Here is a 17,499-nt window from a genome sequence, read left to right as displayed (position 1 = left end):
TCAAGGTTTGTGGGTTTGAGCCCCACATCAGGCTCTGTGGTGGCAGTGTGGAGCCTGCTTGGGACTCCCTCTCTGCCCCTCCCCCACTGACTCTGGCTCTCTCTCTCTCTCAAAACAAATAAATAAACTAAAAAAATGTTTTAAAAGAACACTGTTAAATGAATTAGATATTTTTTATAAGCATACAGCATTATATAAATAGAAAGTATCTTGGTATTTTTATTTATGTGTTTTATGTCTCTCTACTTTCTCTATATAGCAATTTTCATCAACAAATATAAAAATAAACTATAGATACATAGCTATGGGAGGGCATCTAAACACTAAAAAAGATACATAGTGAACAATAAATCACTCTCTTATCCTTGTCCTACTCTCAGAGAAAACACAGCACTTTCTTAGGTCTTTCCAGAAGTATTTTATGCAAATACCAACATATGAGAAAGCAATTTTTTGTTTCTGTTTTAACACAAATAGGTGTATCATGCACACAGTGTTCTGTGCCTTAGCTCCTTCATTTAGCATATTTTGAAACAATGCCTTATTAATACATATACATCTGTTTCTTTTTAAATATCTGATGAGGGTTTTATTATGTGGCTATACCATAATTTACTTAGTACTTTAGGGTGTCCTCCATTTCTTCCTAGCTAACAGGATTCTGATTTTATTCAAATAGTGGATGACAATGTGTGTCAGGGATAGATGGTCACTCCCCATCCCCAGGGCCTGCATCCTAATTCTTCTAAGCGTCGTGGTAATTCCATTCTCCTTATCAAAGACTGGGTTAGAAATACATATATGAGACAATTGTAGCCCATGAGATGAGAATCAAAGTTCCGGGGGGAGCTTTTTTGAAAAGGGTACTTCACTTTTTTAAGAGACACATGTTGGAAAACTCTCTCCATTTTCTATCTACAGACATGATCGTGTGAGGCTATGATGTCTGGAGCTGCTGCAAGCATCTTGTAGCCTGGACAGAAAGCTAAGAGAATCTCAGAGAGGCTGGGTCACACATGACTGTCCAGATGCTGCAGTAACCCCATTCCTCTATGTATGATCCTTATTGTTAGAGATAATAAATGTGCATATTGTTTAAGCCAATATTAGTTGTTACTTCAAGTATGTTACTTAACCCCCTAAAGCATCCTAAATGGTACACTTCTGCAGAGAGGAGACTTCCCTAATATCTCCCTGACATTCCTGACATCATTCCCTAAATTCCCTAATATCTCCCTGGTGTTCACTCCCTAGCTTCTGGTGTTTTCCCTTTCATAATGCTCAGTACACTGGCAATTATTTTGAGAAGGATGTTCATAGGAGTCCACAGTAGACAGTGAGCTTTGTTGAGGGTAGGGACTGTGGTCATCTCATTAGCAAGCATCAGCAAAGTGCCTGGAAACAAATATAGAAAACTATCACACCAATTTTTTGTGTGTATGTAGAGGTGAGGAGTATAAATATATGCATAAAGATACATAGGAAACAATACAGGAAGATCGCACAGTGGTGGTTTTATGGTGATTAAATTACAGCTGATTGTTATTTCTCTCAATATATATATATAATACAGGGGCGCCTGGGTGGCTCAGTTGGTTAAGCATCTGACTTCAGCTCAGGGTTCATGGGTTTGAGCCCCGCATCAGGCTTTGCACTGACAATGTGGAGCCTGCTTTAGATTCTCTCTCCCTCTCTCCCTGGCCCTAGCCCATTCGCTTACACACTGTCTCTCAAAATATGTAAACTTTAAAAAATATATAATACGTATTATATATAAATATAAATAATGATACAGAAAATATTTATAATTGCTTCATTTGTCAGAATTTCCAGAACCAGAGTCTCTACTAGGCAGATAGATAAAAGGAAAATTTTGCTACTTTGAAAGGCAACTTTGACAAACAAGTAACATGCTCATAAAAGGGCTCCTCAGACTCAAACAAACACAGAGTTCACCCAGGGGTGGCGGAGTATGCACAACAGAAAGAACCTGTGTTCCCACATTTTGAGATCTATGTTTTCCTACAGAACACATGCATGAACATATACACATTACGTAAATACAGTTGGCCCTTGAACAACATGGGAGTTAGGGGTGCATTTGAAAATCTGCATATAACTTTTGACTCCCTCAAAACTCAATTACTAAGAGCTTACTGTTGACCAGAAGGCTTATGGGTAACACAAACATAAATCAAGATAATAAATGTGCTTATTGTTTTTTGTGTACCTTGTATGTATTATTATATACTGTATTCTTATAATAAAGCAAGCTGTAGGAAAGAAAATGTTATTAAGAAAATTGCAAGGTAGGGAAATACATTTATAGTACTGTACCACATTTTAAAAAAAATCCATACATAAGTGGACCCACAGTTCACACTCATGCTGTTCAAGGGTCAACTGTATAATATGATGAGTATGACTACTAAGGATACAAACGAAGCACCATGGGAATATGAGGAATGGAGTGAGCTGTCTTTTCAGATGCTCATGCACTATGCTCATACAATGTGTACATTGTTACCTTACTTGCCTGATGTTTTTCCCTCCTGTAACCTGCCTCCCTTAGTCTCATCTGAGCAACTGTAAGCGCAGGTTTCACTATAATTTGCTATTAAGCACTAACTTCAATTTGGAGTCTTTCCTGTTTGTTGACCTACTAATAACAATTCTCCACAAAAACTTTTTTTGAACCTCATGTTTTCTCAAAGATGTAAAGGCTCCCTTCAACGTCTGACCAAAATTTCCATTGGTTAAATGCCAAATAACCAAGTTTTGACTGTATTTATATTATCTCAATAAATATTTTATGTGAATACATTCAATTGAAAATATTTTGTGCTATGTATAATGATATAAATGACAAAGACAAAAACAGAGGACCACACATATAACGTCCTTTCGACAGAAAATACTAAATCACCATGTGTTGTCAGTTCTATTCTAGCTGTGATGAATCAGCATTCATCTATACAGATTTTTCTGGTCGTTCTTGCAATATATTTGCAAAGGTCTGTTGGAAATAAATGTGCAGCCTATGGTCCCAGAGTAAAGTAATGCTGGCTGAGACATTTGGTAATAGTGAAATTCTAGTAAAAGAAACAGTGAGTAAAAGACAGGAAGTTCCTAAGCCTGCTCTATCATTTAGAAATAGTCTTCTTTTTTATTTTTGTGGTAACATCTCTAATTCAAAAGTAGTACCGACTTTCAAGCATTCTTTCTAATGCTGGCTCTGATATATTTTTGGCTTTTAAAGAAGTTTTCCATTTGCGCTAAGTTAAAATTATTGCCACAAAGTTGTTCATATTACATCATCATCATCATCATCATTATTATTATTATTATATCTATAGGATACTCCTTTCATTCTTGATAATGGTCATTTGAACTTCTCTTATTTGAGCTAGCTGTAGTATATCAATTTTATTAATCTTTTCAAAGAAGCATGTTTGGTTTCATTTATTTTCTTGACTTTTTATCCATTTTCTAGTTCATTGATTCCCATTCTTATTTCCTTCCCTATATTTTGTTTTCTAAGATAGAAACTTAGATCACTGGTTTTAAGTCTTTCTTCTTTTGTATATAAGCACTTAAAGGTGTAAATTTGTCTCTAAGCACTGAATGTGCTCATCTCATATTTTGATAATGTTTCGATTTAATAATCAAGTTAAAATGTTTTGTAATTTTCCTTATGATTTCCTTGTTGATCCATGGCTTATTTAAAATTATGTTGCTTAATTTCCAAATATTTGTGGATTCCTCAGGTATATTTGTATCACTGAATTCTATTTTCAGAGACATGTTGAATCTTAAGTCTGTTAAATGTATTCAGACTTGTTTTATGGCCCAATATATAGTCTACCTTAGTGAATGTTCCATAGGCATATAAAAAGAATATGTATTCTTCAGGTATTAGATGTAGTCTTCCATACATGCTAAATTGGTTGACTGATAGGTTGTTCAAATTGTTTATGTATTTACTGACATTTTTGTCTAGTTTATCACTATTGAGAGAAGAGTGATGAAATCTTCAACTATTCTGAATTTATTTCCCTATGTCTTTCAATTTTTGCTTTATAATTTTGAAGCTCCTTTATCAGACATCTTTTCTTGATGAATAAGCCCTTTTATGATTATGAAATGTCCAATGTCCCTGCTTATCTCTAGGAATACTTTTCATCCTGAAGTCTACTTACCTAATGTTAATACAGCCATATGAGGATTTTTTTTTTTTTTGTCATGGTGTTTGAATGGTGTATCTTTTTCTGTACTTTTACTTTTATGTGTCTTTATACTCAAAGAGTGACTCCTATTAAGAGTCTATGGTTGAACCTTGCTTTTTTTTTTTTTTTTTTGGCACTTATTGATATGGTTGGCTTTACGACCATCGTCTTTCTATTTCTATTTTTCCTTCATTCCTCTTTTCTTTCCTTTTCTCTTTTTAAAAAATTATTAATCAGGTATTTCTTGGTATTTCATTTTATTTCCTTTATTGGAGTTTTACCTATAAGTTTCCATTTTAATTTTTTAGTGGCTGCTCTGAGGATGACAATATGAATCCTTAAACATCATAACTCTAATGGCCAGAGATGAGCTACTTGGATCTCTTTCAAGAGAACGTGCATTGCTGATTGACAGCTCCCGAGTGACCATGCACCTTTGAATCTACCCATTGTGTTCTCCCTGCCTACTCCCAAAGACTGGGCACAGCAGGGATTTAGAGCCTGGCCATTCATGCCCAACACAGGATTTCTCTAACAATCTTTCCTGGGAAACTCTCTGGCAGCTTGGATGAGACTTTCTCAGAACTGTGCTGCAATGTGGGGCTCTTCTTACCAATCCTTTTTCCCCTCCTTGCACAAGTGTTAGGGCTGCATGATGATCAGAAGGCTCTTCCCGTATGTGTGTCCTCCCTCTTTAAGCTTCACATGTGCTTCCCCCCAAAACCTCTTGCGTATCTATTCTCATCTGAGTGTCTGTTTCTTAGAGGACCTAAACCAACACAAATGGTATGGGTGGTAGGGTTTTAGGACCAGCTCACACTTACCTAATGGCAAGGAGCTCCCCATCCTGAGAAGAATGTGGGACCCATAATGTCACTGGCATAAGGCTGTGGCTCAATACCTAAAGACTTCTTCAGTGGTGTGCTGGGGAAATGCCCTGGCTAAAATTCAGCTTAAACTGAGTCCACTGGTTCTGTGATCCACCCAATAGTCATTTTTCTTGTTTTCAAATGTAAAATTGGGACTGACATACTGGAACTTGGATCCCCTCACCACCACTACCACCACAGTGAATCCATGGGCTTGTGGGATAAAAGCTATCAAAGTGAGAAGGCCAAGTGGAAGCCTCTGAAACTGTCCTCCCTCTGGTCAAAGTAATAAATCTAAAACAACATTGAATAGATACGACAACAAAAACACAAACAGCAAAAGAAAAAATAAACTGAACATCCTCAAAATTAAAAGCTTTTGTGCTTTAAATAATACCATCAATAAAATCAAAACACACAACCCACAGGAGAAAAATGTTGCAAATCGTGTATTTGACAAGGGACTTGTATCTGAAAATACAAAGAACCTGACAACTCAGTAACAAAAAGACAAATAATCCAATTATAAAATGGGCAAAGAATATAAACAAACATTTCTCCAAAGAAGATATGTAATGGCCAAAAAGCCATTGACCAACATCATTGGTCATCACAGAAATGCAAATGAAAACCATGAGATACCATTTTACACCCACTAGGGGGGCTAACATAAAAAGATAATAACAAGTGTTGTTGAGCACCTGAGGGGATCAGTCTGTTAAGAGTCCGACTTTTGATTTTGGTTCAAGATTTCACAGTCATGAGATAGAGCCCTGCATCAGGCTCTATGCTGGGCATGGAGCCTGCTTGAGATTTCCCCCCCGCCCTCTTTCTCCTCTCTCTCTCCCTGTGCCCCTCCCCGATGAACATACAGACATGCACTCTTTTTCTCTCTCTCTAAAAAAAAAAAAAAGAGATAATAGCAAGTGTTATCAAGGATGCGGAGAAATCAAAATTCATACTCAAAACTCATACACTGTTGGTGGGCATGTAAAGAGGTACAGCCACTTGGAAAACAGTCTGGCAATTCCTCATGTGATCCAGCAATCCTACCCCTAGGTATATACTTTCAAATGAAAATATATGTCCACACGTTACTCTTAACAGTTAAAAAGTAGAAACAACCTAGATGTCCATCAACTGATGCATGGATAAATAAAGTGTGGTTATCCATACAGTGGAATGTTATTTGGCAATTTAAAAAAATGAAGTACTGATGCACACTATAACATGGTTAAAACTTGGAAACCACGTATTGTATGAAACCATTTACATGAAATGGCTCAAAGAGGCAAATCTAAGAGACAGAAAGTAGGTTGGTGGTTGCCTGGGAAGAAGGGCAAGTGTTGGGAAAAAATGGGGAGTGACAGCTAGTGGGCATGGGATTTCTTTTTGGGCTAATGAAGATGTTCTAAAAATTGATTTTGTTGATGGCTGCACAGCTTTTTGAATACACTAAAAACCACTGAATGGTATACTTTGAGGGGGTGAATTGTATGTTATGCGAATTATATCTTAATAAAAGCTGTTTTTATAAAACAAAAATCGTGCAACCTGCTGTGAATATCAAAGATTAGTATCACTACTAAGGACCTAAATGATACATGGGTGGTTCCTATAATAGGTTCATTTAATTCTCCAGTCTGGTCCCTGCAGAATCCAGACAAACTTTGGAGAATGACTGTAGATGCCAACTCAACCAAGTTAATAGCCCCAGTCACCCGCTGGTTTCTGAGCACAAGAAGTCCAGAGTGCCCTGACTACAGCAGTAAACTGTGGTTTGATGGGACTCACTATGTCCCTTGGATTGAGTGTGCTTTCTTTTGGGAACTTGGACCTCTAACTTAGTAAAGTCCAGAGTTCTCTAGAACTCTCTAGAGCACATAATCCTTTAGTGGGTCTTTGGAAATGATGAGAAGTGGGGCCACTCCTACTTCTACCCCTTTGTTCCTGGACCCATGCATACTTTCTATTGCAGACAGAGCATCATGTTGAAGTCTCTGCTTTAGTGAATAAACTGGCACCCCATCTTTGCAGACTATTGCCTGTGCCATCAGTAGGACATTCTAGTGTGCTATAAGGTTGCTTGCTTATGGATGACGTCGCAGGTGATGTAACCAATGGATCCCATGGTCATGAGTTCATTCCTACATCTCTTTCTCTAGAAATTGAGTCCCCTGGAAGGATGAAATGTTATGTAGATTTCTATCCCTATAAAACATGCATTTTGTAAGCCCCCAGACACTTGTGCTGGCTCAGGTTCTGCAGACTGGAAAGGCAAACCCACACACAGAAGTAATTGGACAACAAATTACTGGCCTTTTCAAAATGGAAGGGGCCCAATTTAGTAAGCTTACCACAAAATGGCTATAGTCATGAAGGTTAATGGTTAGCAGTTTTATTTTCTTATAAAATATTCATTTGGTTTTGGGATCAGGGTAATTCTGGCCTCATAAATGAATTGGGACATGTTCTCTCCTCTATTTTTGATAAGACATTGTGTAGAATTAGAATCATTCATTCCTTAAATATGTGATAGAATTCAGCAGTGAAAACACTTGGGCCTTAAGTTTTCTTTCGTGGAAGGTTTTTAACTTCAAAAGCAATTTCTTTAAGAGTTGCAGAATTTTTCAGATAATTTATTTCTTCTTAAAGTTTTGGTACTATGTATCTTTAAAGGAATTGGTCCATTCATCTAAGTTACTGAATTTATGGGCACAGAATTCATAGTATCCCTTACTATCCATTTAATGTCTGTAGGTTCTGTGGCATCTTGATGAATTTACTGTTTTTTATTTGTTATTGTTTTTTGGGCTATATCTATTACTTTCTAGTGGTTGCGCTAGGGATTACAATATACATACTTAACTTTTCATGGCCCACTTAAAGTTAGTATTAAGCCTCTTGACATAATATGTAGAAACCCTATAACAAAAAGGTTACTTTACCTTCACTCATTTATATTTTGGTTGTAATATGTATTATATCTACCTAAATTATAAATCCCACTAGTGTTTTAATTTTTCCTTTCAATAGTCATAAATATTTTAAAGAACTCAAGAGGGAAAGATAGTATAATAACCAATACTTATTCTATTGCTTCTTCATTTCTGAAGTAAAATTTACATCTGATATAATTTACCTTCAACCTAAGTAATTTCCTTTAGCATTTTCTTTAGAGTATGTCTATTGGCAGTAAATTCTCTTATTTTTCCTCAGCTTAGAATACCTTTATTACACTATCATTCCTGAGGGATATTTTCATTAGATATAGAGTTCTGAGTTGACTGTTGTTTCTTCCTTTGCTACCTTAATTATGCCGTTTCATCATAGTTTCTGAAGAGAAATATTTAGCTTTTTAAGTCATTATACCTCTATACATAATGTACCATTTTCCCTGTTTTCAAATTTTCTTCATTATCTTTGGTTCCAGCAACTTGATTATGATGTGTCTGTGCATGGTTTTCTTTGCATAAACTCTCTTTGGGTTTTGCTGAACTTCTTTAGACTATAAATGCATTTCTTTCACTAAATTTGTAAATTTTGGTAGTTATTTCTTCAAATATTTTTTTCTACCAATGCCTTTTTCTTCTTCTTCGAAGACTTCAATGACCCAAATATTAGGCTCTTTTAATATTGTTTATAGGTCCCTAAGACTCTATTAATTTTTTTAATCTTTATTTTCTGTTCTTCAGATTAGATCATTTCTACTGCTTATCTTCAAGTTCACTAGTTCTTTTCACTGTTATCTTCATTCTGATACTGAACTCATTCAATGATTTTTTTAAATTTCAGATTTTATATTCTTAAGTTCTAATATTTCTATTTCATTCGTTTTTAGTTTTTAATATGTGAGAATATCTATTTTCCCATTCATTTCAAGACTGTTTACCTTCATATAATGGAGCATAATTATAATGATTATAATAGCTGCTTTAATATAATACAGCTGTTTTACTGGTAATTCCAATATCTGCATCATCTTGGTAGTGGCACTTGTTGATTGTCTCTCCTTTTGAGAACTGGTCATATTGTTGAGGTTCGTTGTACGTAAAATAATTTTAGATGTTTTCAGCATTTATTCAATGTTTATTGATTTGAATTATGTTGTTTGTGTTCAAACTTAAATATCCATTTGGTAGTGCAAAATAGGCTCATTTTTTTTATGGTACCTTCATATTTTTTAATACTATATTTACTTTTTAATTTACATCCAAGTTAGTTAGCATGTAGCGCAAGAATGATTTCCAGAGTGGATTCTTTAATGCTCCTTATCCATTTAGCCCATCCCCTCCTCCCACAACCCCTCCAGCAACCCTTTTCTCTATATTTAAGAGTCTCTTATGTTTTGTCCCCCTCCCTGTTTTTATATTATGTTTGCTTCCCTTCCCTTATGTTCATCTGTTTTGTATCTTAAATTCCTCTTATGAGTGAAGACATATATTTGTCTGACTAATTTCACTTAGCATAATACCCTCTAGTTCCATCCATGTAATTGCAAATGGCAAGATTTCATTCTTTTTGATTGCTGAGTAACACTCCATTGTGTGTGTGTGTGTGTGTGTGTGTGTGTGTGTGTGTGTGTGTGTGTTACATCTTCTTTATCCATTCATCCATCGATGGATATTTGGGCTCTTTCCATACTTTGGCTATTGTCAATAGTGCTGCTATAAACATTGGGGTGCATGTGCCCCTTCAAAACAGCACACCTGTATCCCTTGGATAAATACCTAGTAGTGCAATTGCTGTATTGTAGGGCAGTTCTATTTTTAACTTTTTGAGGAACCTCCATACTGTTTTCCAGAGTGGCTGCACCAGTTTGCATTCCCATCAGCAGTGAAAAAGAGATCCTCTTTCTCCATGTCCTTGCCAACATCTGTTGTTGCCTGAGTTGTCCATGTTAGCCATTCTGAGAGGTGTGAGGTGGTATCTCATTGTGGTTTTGATTTGTATTTCCATGATGATGAGTGATGTTGAGCATGTTTTCATGTGTCAGTCTTGTTCCTGACTTTAGGGGTAAGCTCTCAGTTTTTCCCCATTGAGAATTATATTAGTGGTGGGTCTTTCATATATGGCTTTTATGATCTCAAGGTATGATCCTTCTATCCCTACTTTCTTGAGGGTTTTTATCAAGAAAGGATGCTGTATTTTGCCAAACGCTTTCTGTTCATCTATTGAGAGGATCATGTGATGTATCACACTGATGTGACATACCACAGTGATTGTTTTGCAGATATTGAACCAGCCCTGTATGTCACGTATAAATCCAATTGGTCATGGTGAATAATTTTTTTAATGTATTGTTGGATCATGTTTGCTAGTTATCTTGTTGAGGAATTTTGCATCCATGTTCATCAGGGAAATTGGTCTGTAGTTCTCCTTTTAGTGGGGTCTTTGTCTGGCTTTGGAATCAAGATAAAGCTGGCTTCATAGAAAGAGTGTGGAAGTTTTCCTTCCATTTCTATTTTTTGTTACAGCTTCAAGAGAATAGGTGTTAACTCTTATTTAAATGTTTGGTAGAATTCCCCTGGAAAGCCATCAGGCCCTGGCCTCTTGTTTCTTGGCAGATTTTTGATTACTAATTCGATTTCTTTACTGGTTATGGATCTGTTCAAATTTTCTATTTCTTCCGTTTCAGTTTTTATAGTTTATATGTTTCTAGGAATTTGTCTATTTCTTCCAAATTGCCCATTTTATTGGCACATAATTGCTCGTAATATTCTCTTATTACTGTTTATATTTCTGCAGTGTTGGCTGTGATTTCTCCTCTTTCATTCTTGATTTTATTTATTTGGGTCTTTTCCTTTTTCTTTTTGACCAAACTGGCTAGAGGTTTATCAATTTTGTTAATTCTTTCAAAAAACCAGCTGCTGGTTTCATTGATCTGTTCTACTGTTTTTTGGTTTCAACAACATTGATTTCTGCTCTAATGTTTATTATTTCCTGTCTTCTTCTGTTTTTGGGTTTTATTGACTGTTGTTTTTCCAGCTCTTTAAGGTGTAAGATTAGGCTGTGTATCTGAGATCTTTCTTCCTTCTTCAGGAAGGCCTGGATTGCTATATACTTTCCTCTTATGACCACCTTTGATGCATCCCAGAAGTTTGGGGCTGTGGTGTTATCATTTTCATTGGCTTCCATGGCCTTTTTAATTTCCTCTTTAACTTCTTGGTTAGTCCATTCATTCTTCAGTACGATGGTATTTAGTCTCCAAGTATTTATTATCTTTGTACATTTTTTCTTGTGGTTGATTTCAAGTTTCATAGTATCATGATCTGAAAATATGCACAGTATGATCTCGATCTTTTTGTACTTATTGAGGACTGATTTGTGTCCCAGTATGTGATCTATTCTGGAGAACGTTCCATATGCACTGGAGAAGAATATATATTCCACTGCTTTAAGATGAAATGTTCTGAATATATCTGTTACGTCCATCTGATCCAGTATGTCATTCAAAGCCATTGTTTCCTTGTTGATTTTCTGTTTAGATAATCTCTCCATTGCTGTAAGTGGGGTGTTGAAGTCCCCTACTAGTATGGTATTATTATCAATGAGTATATGTTTGTGATTAATTGATTTATATATTTGGGTGCTTCTATTTGGAGCATAAATGTTTACAATTGTTAGATCTTCTTGGTGGATAGACCCCTTAATTATGATATAATGCCCTCTTCTTCTCTTATTACAGTCTTTATTTTAAAGTCTAGATTGTCTGAGATAAGTGTGGCTACTCCGGCTTTCTTTTGGTGACCGTTAGCATAACAGATGGCTCTCCATCTCCTTAATTTCAATCTGAAGGTGTCTTTAGGTCTAAAGTGGGTCTCTTGTAAACAGCATATAGATGGATCTTGTTTTCTTATCCATTCTGTTACCCTATGTCTTTTGATTGGAGCATTGAGTCCATTGACGTTTAGAATGAGTACTGAAAAATAGGAATTCATTGCCATTATGTTGTCTGTAGAGTTGGAATTTCTGGTGGTGCCCTCTGGTCCTTTCTAGTCTTTGTTGCTTTTGGTCCTTTTGGTTTTGTTTTTGTTGTTGTTTGTTTGCTTGTTTGTTTTTGCCTTTTCTCCCCTCAGAGAGTCCCCCTTAAAATTTCTTGCAGGGCTGGTTTAGTGGTCACAAACTCCTTTAATTTTTGTTTGTCTGGGAAACTTTTTATCTCTCCTTCTATTTTGAATGACAGCCTTGATGGATAAAGAATTCTTCTGGAGTCTGTTTCCGATTCTGTGTCTCCCTCTCTCTCTGCCCCTCCCCCATTCATTCTCTGTCTCTCTCTGTCCCAAAAATAAATTAGAAAAAAAAAAAAAAAAGAAAAGAAAAAAAATGGGGCGCCTGGGTGGCGCAGTCGGTTAAGCGTCCGACTTCAGCCAGGTCACGATCTCGCGGTCTGTGAGTTCGAGCCCCGCGTCAGGCTCTGGGCTGATGGCTCGGAGCCTGGAGTCTGTTTCCGATTCTGTGTCTCCCTCTCTCTCTGCCCCTCCCCCATTCATTCTCTGTCTCTCTCTGTCCCAAAAATAAATTAGAAAAAAAAAAAAAAAAAAAAGAATTCTTGGCTGCATATTTTTCCAATTCAGCACATAGACTATGTCCTGCCACTCCCTTCTGGCCTGCCAAGTTTCTGTGGATAAGTCTGCTGTGAATCTGATCTGAGGTTAAGGACTCTTTTTCCTTGCTGCTTTCATGATTCTTTCCTTGCGTGAGTATTTTGTGAATTTAACTATGATATGCCTTGTTGATGGTCAGCTTTTGTTCAATCTAGTAGGAGTTCTCTGTGCTTCCTAGATTTTGATGTCTGTGCCTTTCCCCAGGTTAGGATAGTTTTCCGCTATGATTTGCTCACATAACCCTTCTACCCCTTCCTCTCTTCCTCTTCTGGGACCCCTATGATTCTTATGCTGTTCCTTTTTAATGAGTCACTGAGTCCTCTAATTCTTAAATCATGCTCTTTTGCCTTAGTTTCCCTCTTTTTTTTCTGCTTCATTGTTCTCCATAAGTTTGTCCTCTATATCACTGATTGGCTGCTCTGTTTCATCCATCCTTGCCACCGGGGCATTCATTCGAGATTGCAGCTCAGTTATATCATTTTTTATTTCATCCTGACTAGCTTTTACTTCTTTTATCTTCGCAGAAAGGGATTCTAATCTATTTTCAACTCCAGCTAGTATTCTTATTATCATGATTCTAAATTATGGTTCAGATATCTTGCTTGCATCTGTGTTCATTGAACCCCTGGCTGTCATTTATTCCTGTTCTTTCTTTTGGGGTGAATTCCTTCATTTTGTCATTTTGAAGGAAGAAAGGGAATTAATAAGACAAAAAAATTAAAATAACAAAATTAAAAACAACACAAAAAAATCAAATAAAGGATGCTAGATCCTAGGTGTGTTTTGGTCTGGTTATTGAAAGGAGCTTGGGAGATTAGAGAAGAAAGGGAAAGATAAGAAAAGAAAAAAAAAGGAAAATAGGAAAAAAGAAAAAAAAGGAAAACGTTTGAAAATTTGAAAAAATGAATACAATGAAATAGAATAAAATGAAATGATGGAAGTAAAATAGAATTTGAAAAATTTACAAAAAAGTTAAAAATACAGGAAAAAATTTAAAAATATTTTTAATAAAAATGGAAAATAAAAACAAATTTTTTACTCTTTATGTATTCAAGAATAAGAAAAGAAAAAGAAAAAAAAATTGAATAGATGGACCAGCGAACAGACTGAAATACAATTGAAATTACATCGATTTCTCCTAGAAGACAAACTATGAGGCAATTTATAGTCCATAAACTAAGCAAGCGGAGAGACTTGTGGTGTTCCTGAAGCGTAAGGTTGGCCCAGTTGGGCAGGGCTTAGTGTAGCAGTTCCATTCTCCACTAGATGGCGCTGCTTAGCTCACAGGCGTGGATTGTTGTGTTGCATGTAGGGGTGTATGTGCATGCAGGGGATGGGAAAATGCTGTCACTAAGCTACCCAGTCTCTAGTGTCAGAGCTCTGTGCTCTCCCAACTGGCAATTGAGCACACCTCCTCTGTCTCTGGCTTCTGTCCACTCCCCGCTTTTACAATGTCCATAACCAAACAGTCAGGCTGCCAAGTGGCACCTCCCTCCTGAGTTTTATCCCAGATGTGGCTGTGTTTCCCAACCCCTCACTTCTGAGGGACTGCAGCCTTGACCCGTTCTGACCCTCTGGGGTAGGGTCTCCCTGAGCAATGGCCGGGTGCCCCCCTACTCCCAGGAATGTTCGCGAGACTGTGCTGCTGCCGATGCCCAGAGACTGTGGCTGGGTGCTAGCCTGTCCTAGAAAAAGTTCACGTGATCGTGTAGCAGCAGTGTTTCAGGGATTATGGTAAATCACAACACACATCTAGGGCCAGGCTTCACTCTTAACATCCTTGTTCCAACACCAGTGAATGTGGCTGTTCTCCAGGGTCCACTGGGACCTTTGCCTGTGGGGTGGCCACACAGACTCTACCAAATGTCCTCCCAGCAGGGGAACCACCTCTCCCCTTGTGGCCCAAGGACCCCTCGGACCTCACTCTCTGCTCCTGGGGATCTGCCCTTCCCACCAGAGAACCACTAGGTATTGAGCTATGTGGAGTTTCAGACTCTGCGCTCCCCGTTTATAGAGTTTTAATGAAATTTAAACCCTCTCCTTTCTCCCTTTTTTATTCAGTCCCTTGCGTACTCTTTCTTTTCTCTCCCACTGCTTTGGTGGGGGGATGCTTTCTTGTACTCTCTTCCTGTCTCTGTCCTCTCTTTGCAAACAAAAATAGCTCCCTGACTTCTGCAGCTCCCCTCTACCCCAGTTTACCTCTCTGTTTCACATACCTGCCAAGATCTGTGGTTCAGGTTGTGAAGATTGTTGTGTTAATCCTCAAATCAGTTTCCTAGGTGTGCAAGATGGTTTAGTGTTGATCTGGCTGCATTTCAGGGATGACAGACACAAAAAAAACCTTCCATGCTGTTCCCCATCTTGGCCTCTCCCCAGGTGCATTTTTAATATTATGTTGTGACACTCTGGATTCTGCTAAGATCCTTAATAGCTTTACAGTTGTTTATAGCATCAATGCCCTATTACTGCATCATGGCTAAAATTAGATGTGTTAATTTTTTTTTAATTCTTGAAAAAAATAATGAGATAAATATATCTCTAATGTGATAAATAATAAAAAGCTATTTTTAATGGAGAAAAGCTAGATAAACTCTCATTAAAATTGGAAACAAGACAAATAAACATTCGTCCCTATTAGGGCCAAACATTATGACAAGTACAGGCCAATCATATTAGAAGGAAAAAAGAGTAAGAGGTCCAAAAATCTTCAATACATTGAAAACACATACATTTCTAAGAAAAACACAAAAAAAAATAAGTAAAATAATAGTGAAAGTGTAAATAAATAAAACACTTAACCACTTGAGAATGTTAAAATTCTCTCCTAAGCAATATTTGTGCCAAACAAGCAATCAAAACCAGAGGTTACCAAATCTGGAATTTATTCTGGTAAAGGTAAGCCAGAAATTTAGCTTCATTTTTCCCCATATGACTATCCAGCTGACTCAATACAATTTCCTCAAGAATCTAAAATTTCCAAACTGATTTAAAATGCTATTTTCATGCCATACTAAATAGGGTAAGGGAGATCTCCTTCTCTAAACAAGAAAAACCAGAAGCACTCTAGTTGGTGCTGTTGGCTGGATTTTCAGTAACAGCTTCTCAGACATTTGCTTCAGCAATTTCTTTCCTTCCAATTCACTTTATTAAAACAAGACTAAACAAATAAAAAATCTTCAAATGTGGAATACAGAAGAGTGACTTCTGTTTTCCTGACCAAAGTCTGGTGTGGCACCATAACAGCCTGCAGACAGGCTAGTGTTTAAGGAATGGTCAGCTACGGTTGACCATTGTTGAGAGCATTAAGTAGGATGAGACTAGATGAATGTGGCAACATGGGGGTCAGTGGTGACCTTAGTAAGAGCAGTTTTATTCCAACGATGCAGGTGTGAGTTAGGTTAGAGTAGGTTAAAGAATGCATTAGAGAAGTAGACGTAGGGGCACCTGGGTGGCTCAGTCGGTTAAGCGTCCGACTTCGGCTCAGGTCATGATCTCACGGTCCGTGAGTTCGAGCCCTGCGTCGGGCTCTGTGCTGACAGCTCAGAGCCTGGAGCCCATTTCAGATTCTGTGTCTCCCTCTCTCTCTGCCCCTCCCCTGTTCATACTCTGTCTCTCTCTGTCTCAAAAATAAATAAACGTTAAAAAAAATTAAGAAAAAAAAAAAGAAGTAGATGTGATGGGGACAGCTCTTACAATGCAACTCTTATAAGAACATTGGTTATTTAAGTGAACAAAGAAATTTAAGTCCGCAACTAAAGGGGAATATGAGGCAAGGCAGGACATTTTAAGGATGGAATGTACAAATGGGAATGATCCAGCAGAGAAGGGGAGATTACTGATATGCATCTCTACCATTACTTGGAGGGTACTGATTCTGGAATCAGCAATCTGACAAATAGGTACAAAGAAGCATTGTCAATTTGAGGACCCTCCTGAGGAGTCTGAAATAACTGCTGATTTGGAGTTTGCTCTTGTGGTATAGGAAGGAAGGGTGAGGGGGACGACAGGAATGTGAATGAAGGGTATATGAAAAGAAATGCATCTATTTATTGATAGGCCCTCACCATCTCTAGTCCAGATCAGTCTATTTAATAAGTGACTGTGGAGACACAAATGTTGAATGATCTTTAGGGGAAAACACCAAAATCTGCTACATCTGAATAAGACTATCATATAGACTTTAACCCAGAATTAAAGTGGAATAAGATAGAGACACCTGGGTTGCTCTATCAGTTAAATGTCCAACTCTTGATTTCAGCTCAGGTCATGATCTCATGGTCTGTAAGACTGAACCCCATGTTGGGCTCCATGCTGACAGCACGGAGCCTGCTTGGGATTTTCTTCCTCTCTCTCTGCCCCTCTCCCACTCATGTGTGCTCTCTCTCATGCTCTCAAAATAAATAAACAAACAAACAAACAAACAAACCTTTTAAAAAAGTAGAATAAGATAATTCCAGGTTTATAATCATCTTTTACCTCTTTGTTACCTTACATACATGTTTTTTTTATAAGATAAATGGTTCCAGGACCATGTCATCATGGGATACCGAGCTTTAACACTTTTCAAATTTTTAAAAATCTAGACAATTTATTATAAGATACATTTCAGAATATGATAAATAATAGTATCATTCTAATCTATTGAAAATAATTTTTTGCTGTTTTACTGAAATAAAATTCATACTTACTCTGAATAGTATTTCTTCATTCCATTTTGGATTCAAAGTCTAAAAGACAATAAACAGAGTATAACTATTTTTTAAATATTTTTGTCATATAAAAATAAAGCAAAGTATA

The 17,499-nt window shown here is 37.0% G+C and overlaps 1 protein-coding gene across 4 annotated transcripts in view; it reads right to left on the bottom strand.

Moving 5' to 3' along the window:
• The window catches only part of NEDD4 (NEDD4 E3 ubiquitin protein ligase), a 136,543-nt gene that overhangs the window by 92,477 nt on the left and 26,567 nt on the right, over positions 1 to 17,499 (bottom strand). For all 4 annotated transcript variants that reach the window (XM_019442025.2, XM_019442027.2, XM_019442028.2 and 1 more), the window contains one exon: positions 17,391 to 17,429. In XM_019442025.2, coding sequence (XP_019297570.1) covers positions 17,391 to 17,429 — 39 coding nt within the window. The remainder of the gene's footprint in view (positions 1 to 17,390; positions 17,430 to 17,499) is intronic.

The sequence above is a fragment of the Panthera pardus genome, unplaced genomic scaffold (genome assembly GCF_024362965.1).
Source record: "Panthera pardus isolate Hobbes unplaced genomic scaffold, ASM2436296v1 HiC_scaffold_24, whole genome shotgun sequence".
Taxonomy (NCBI): Eukaryota; Metazoa; Chordata; class Mammalia; order Carnivora; family Felidae; genus Panthera; species Panthera pardus.
The sequence above is the reverse complement of the archived record's forward strand: the minus strand, read 5'-3'. Positions and strand labels throughout refer to the sequence as shown.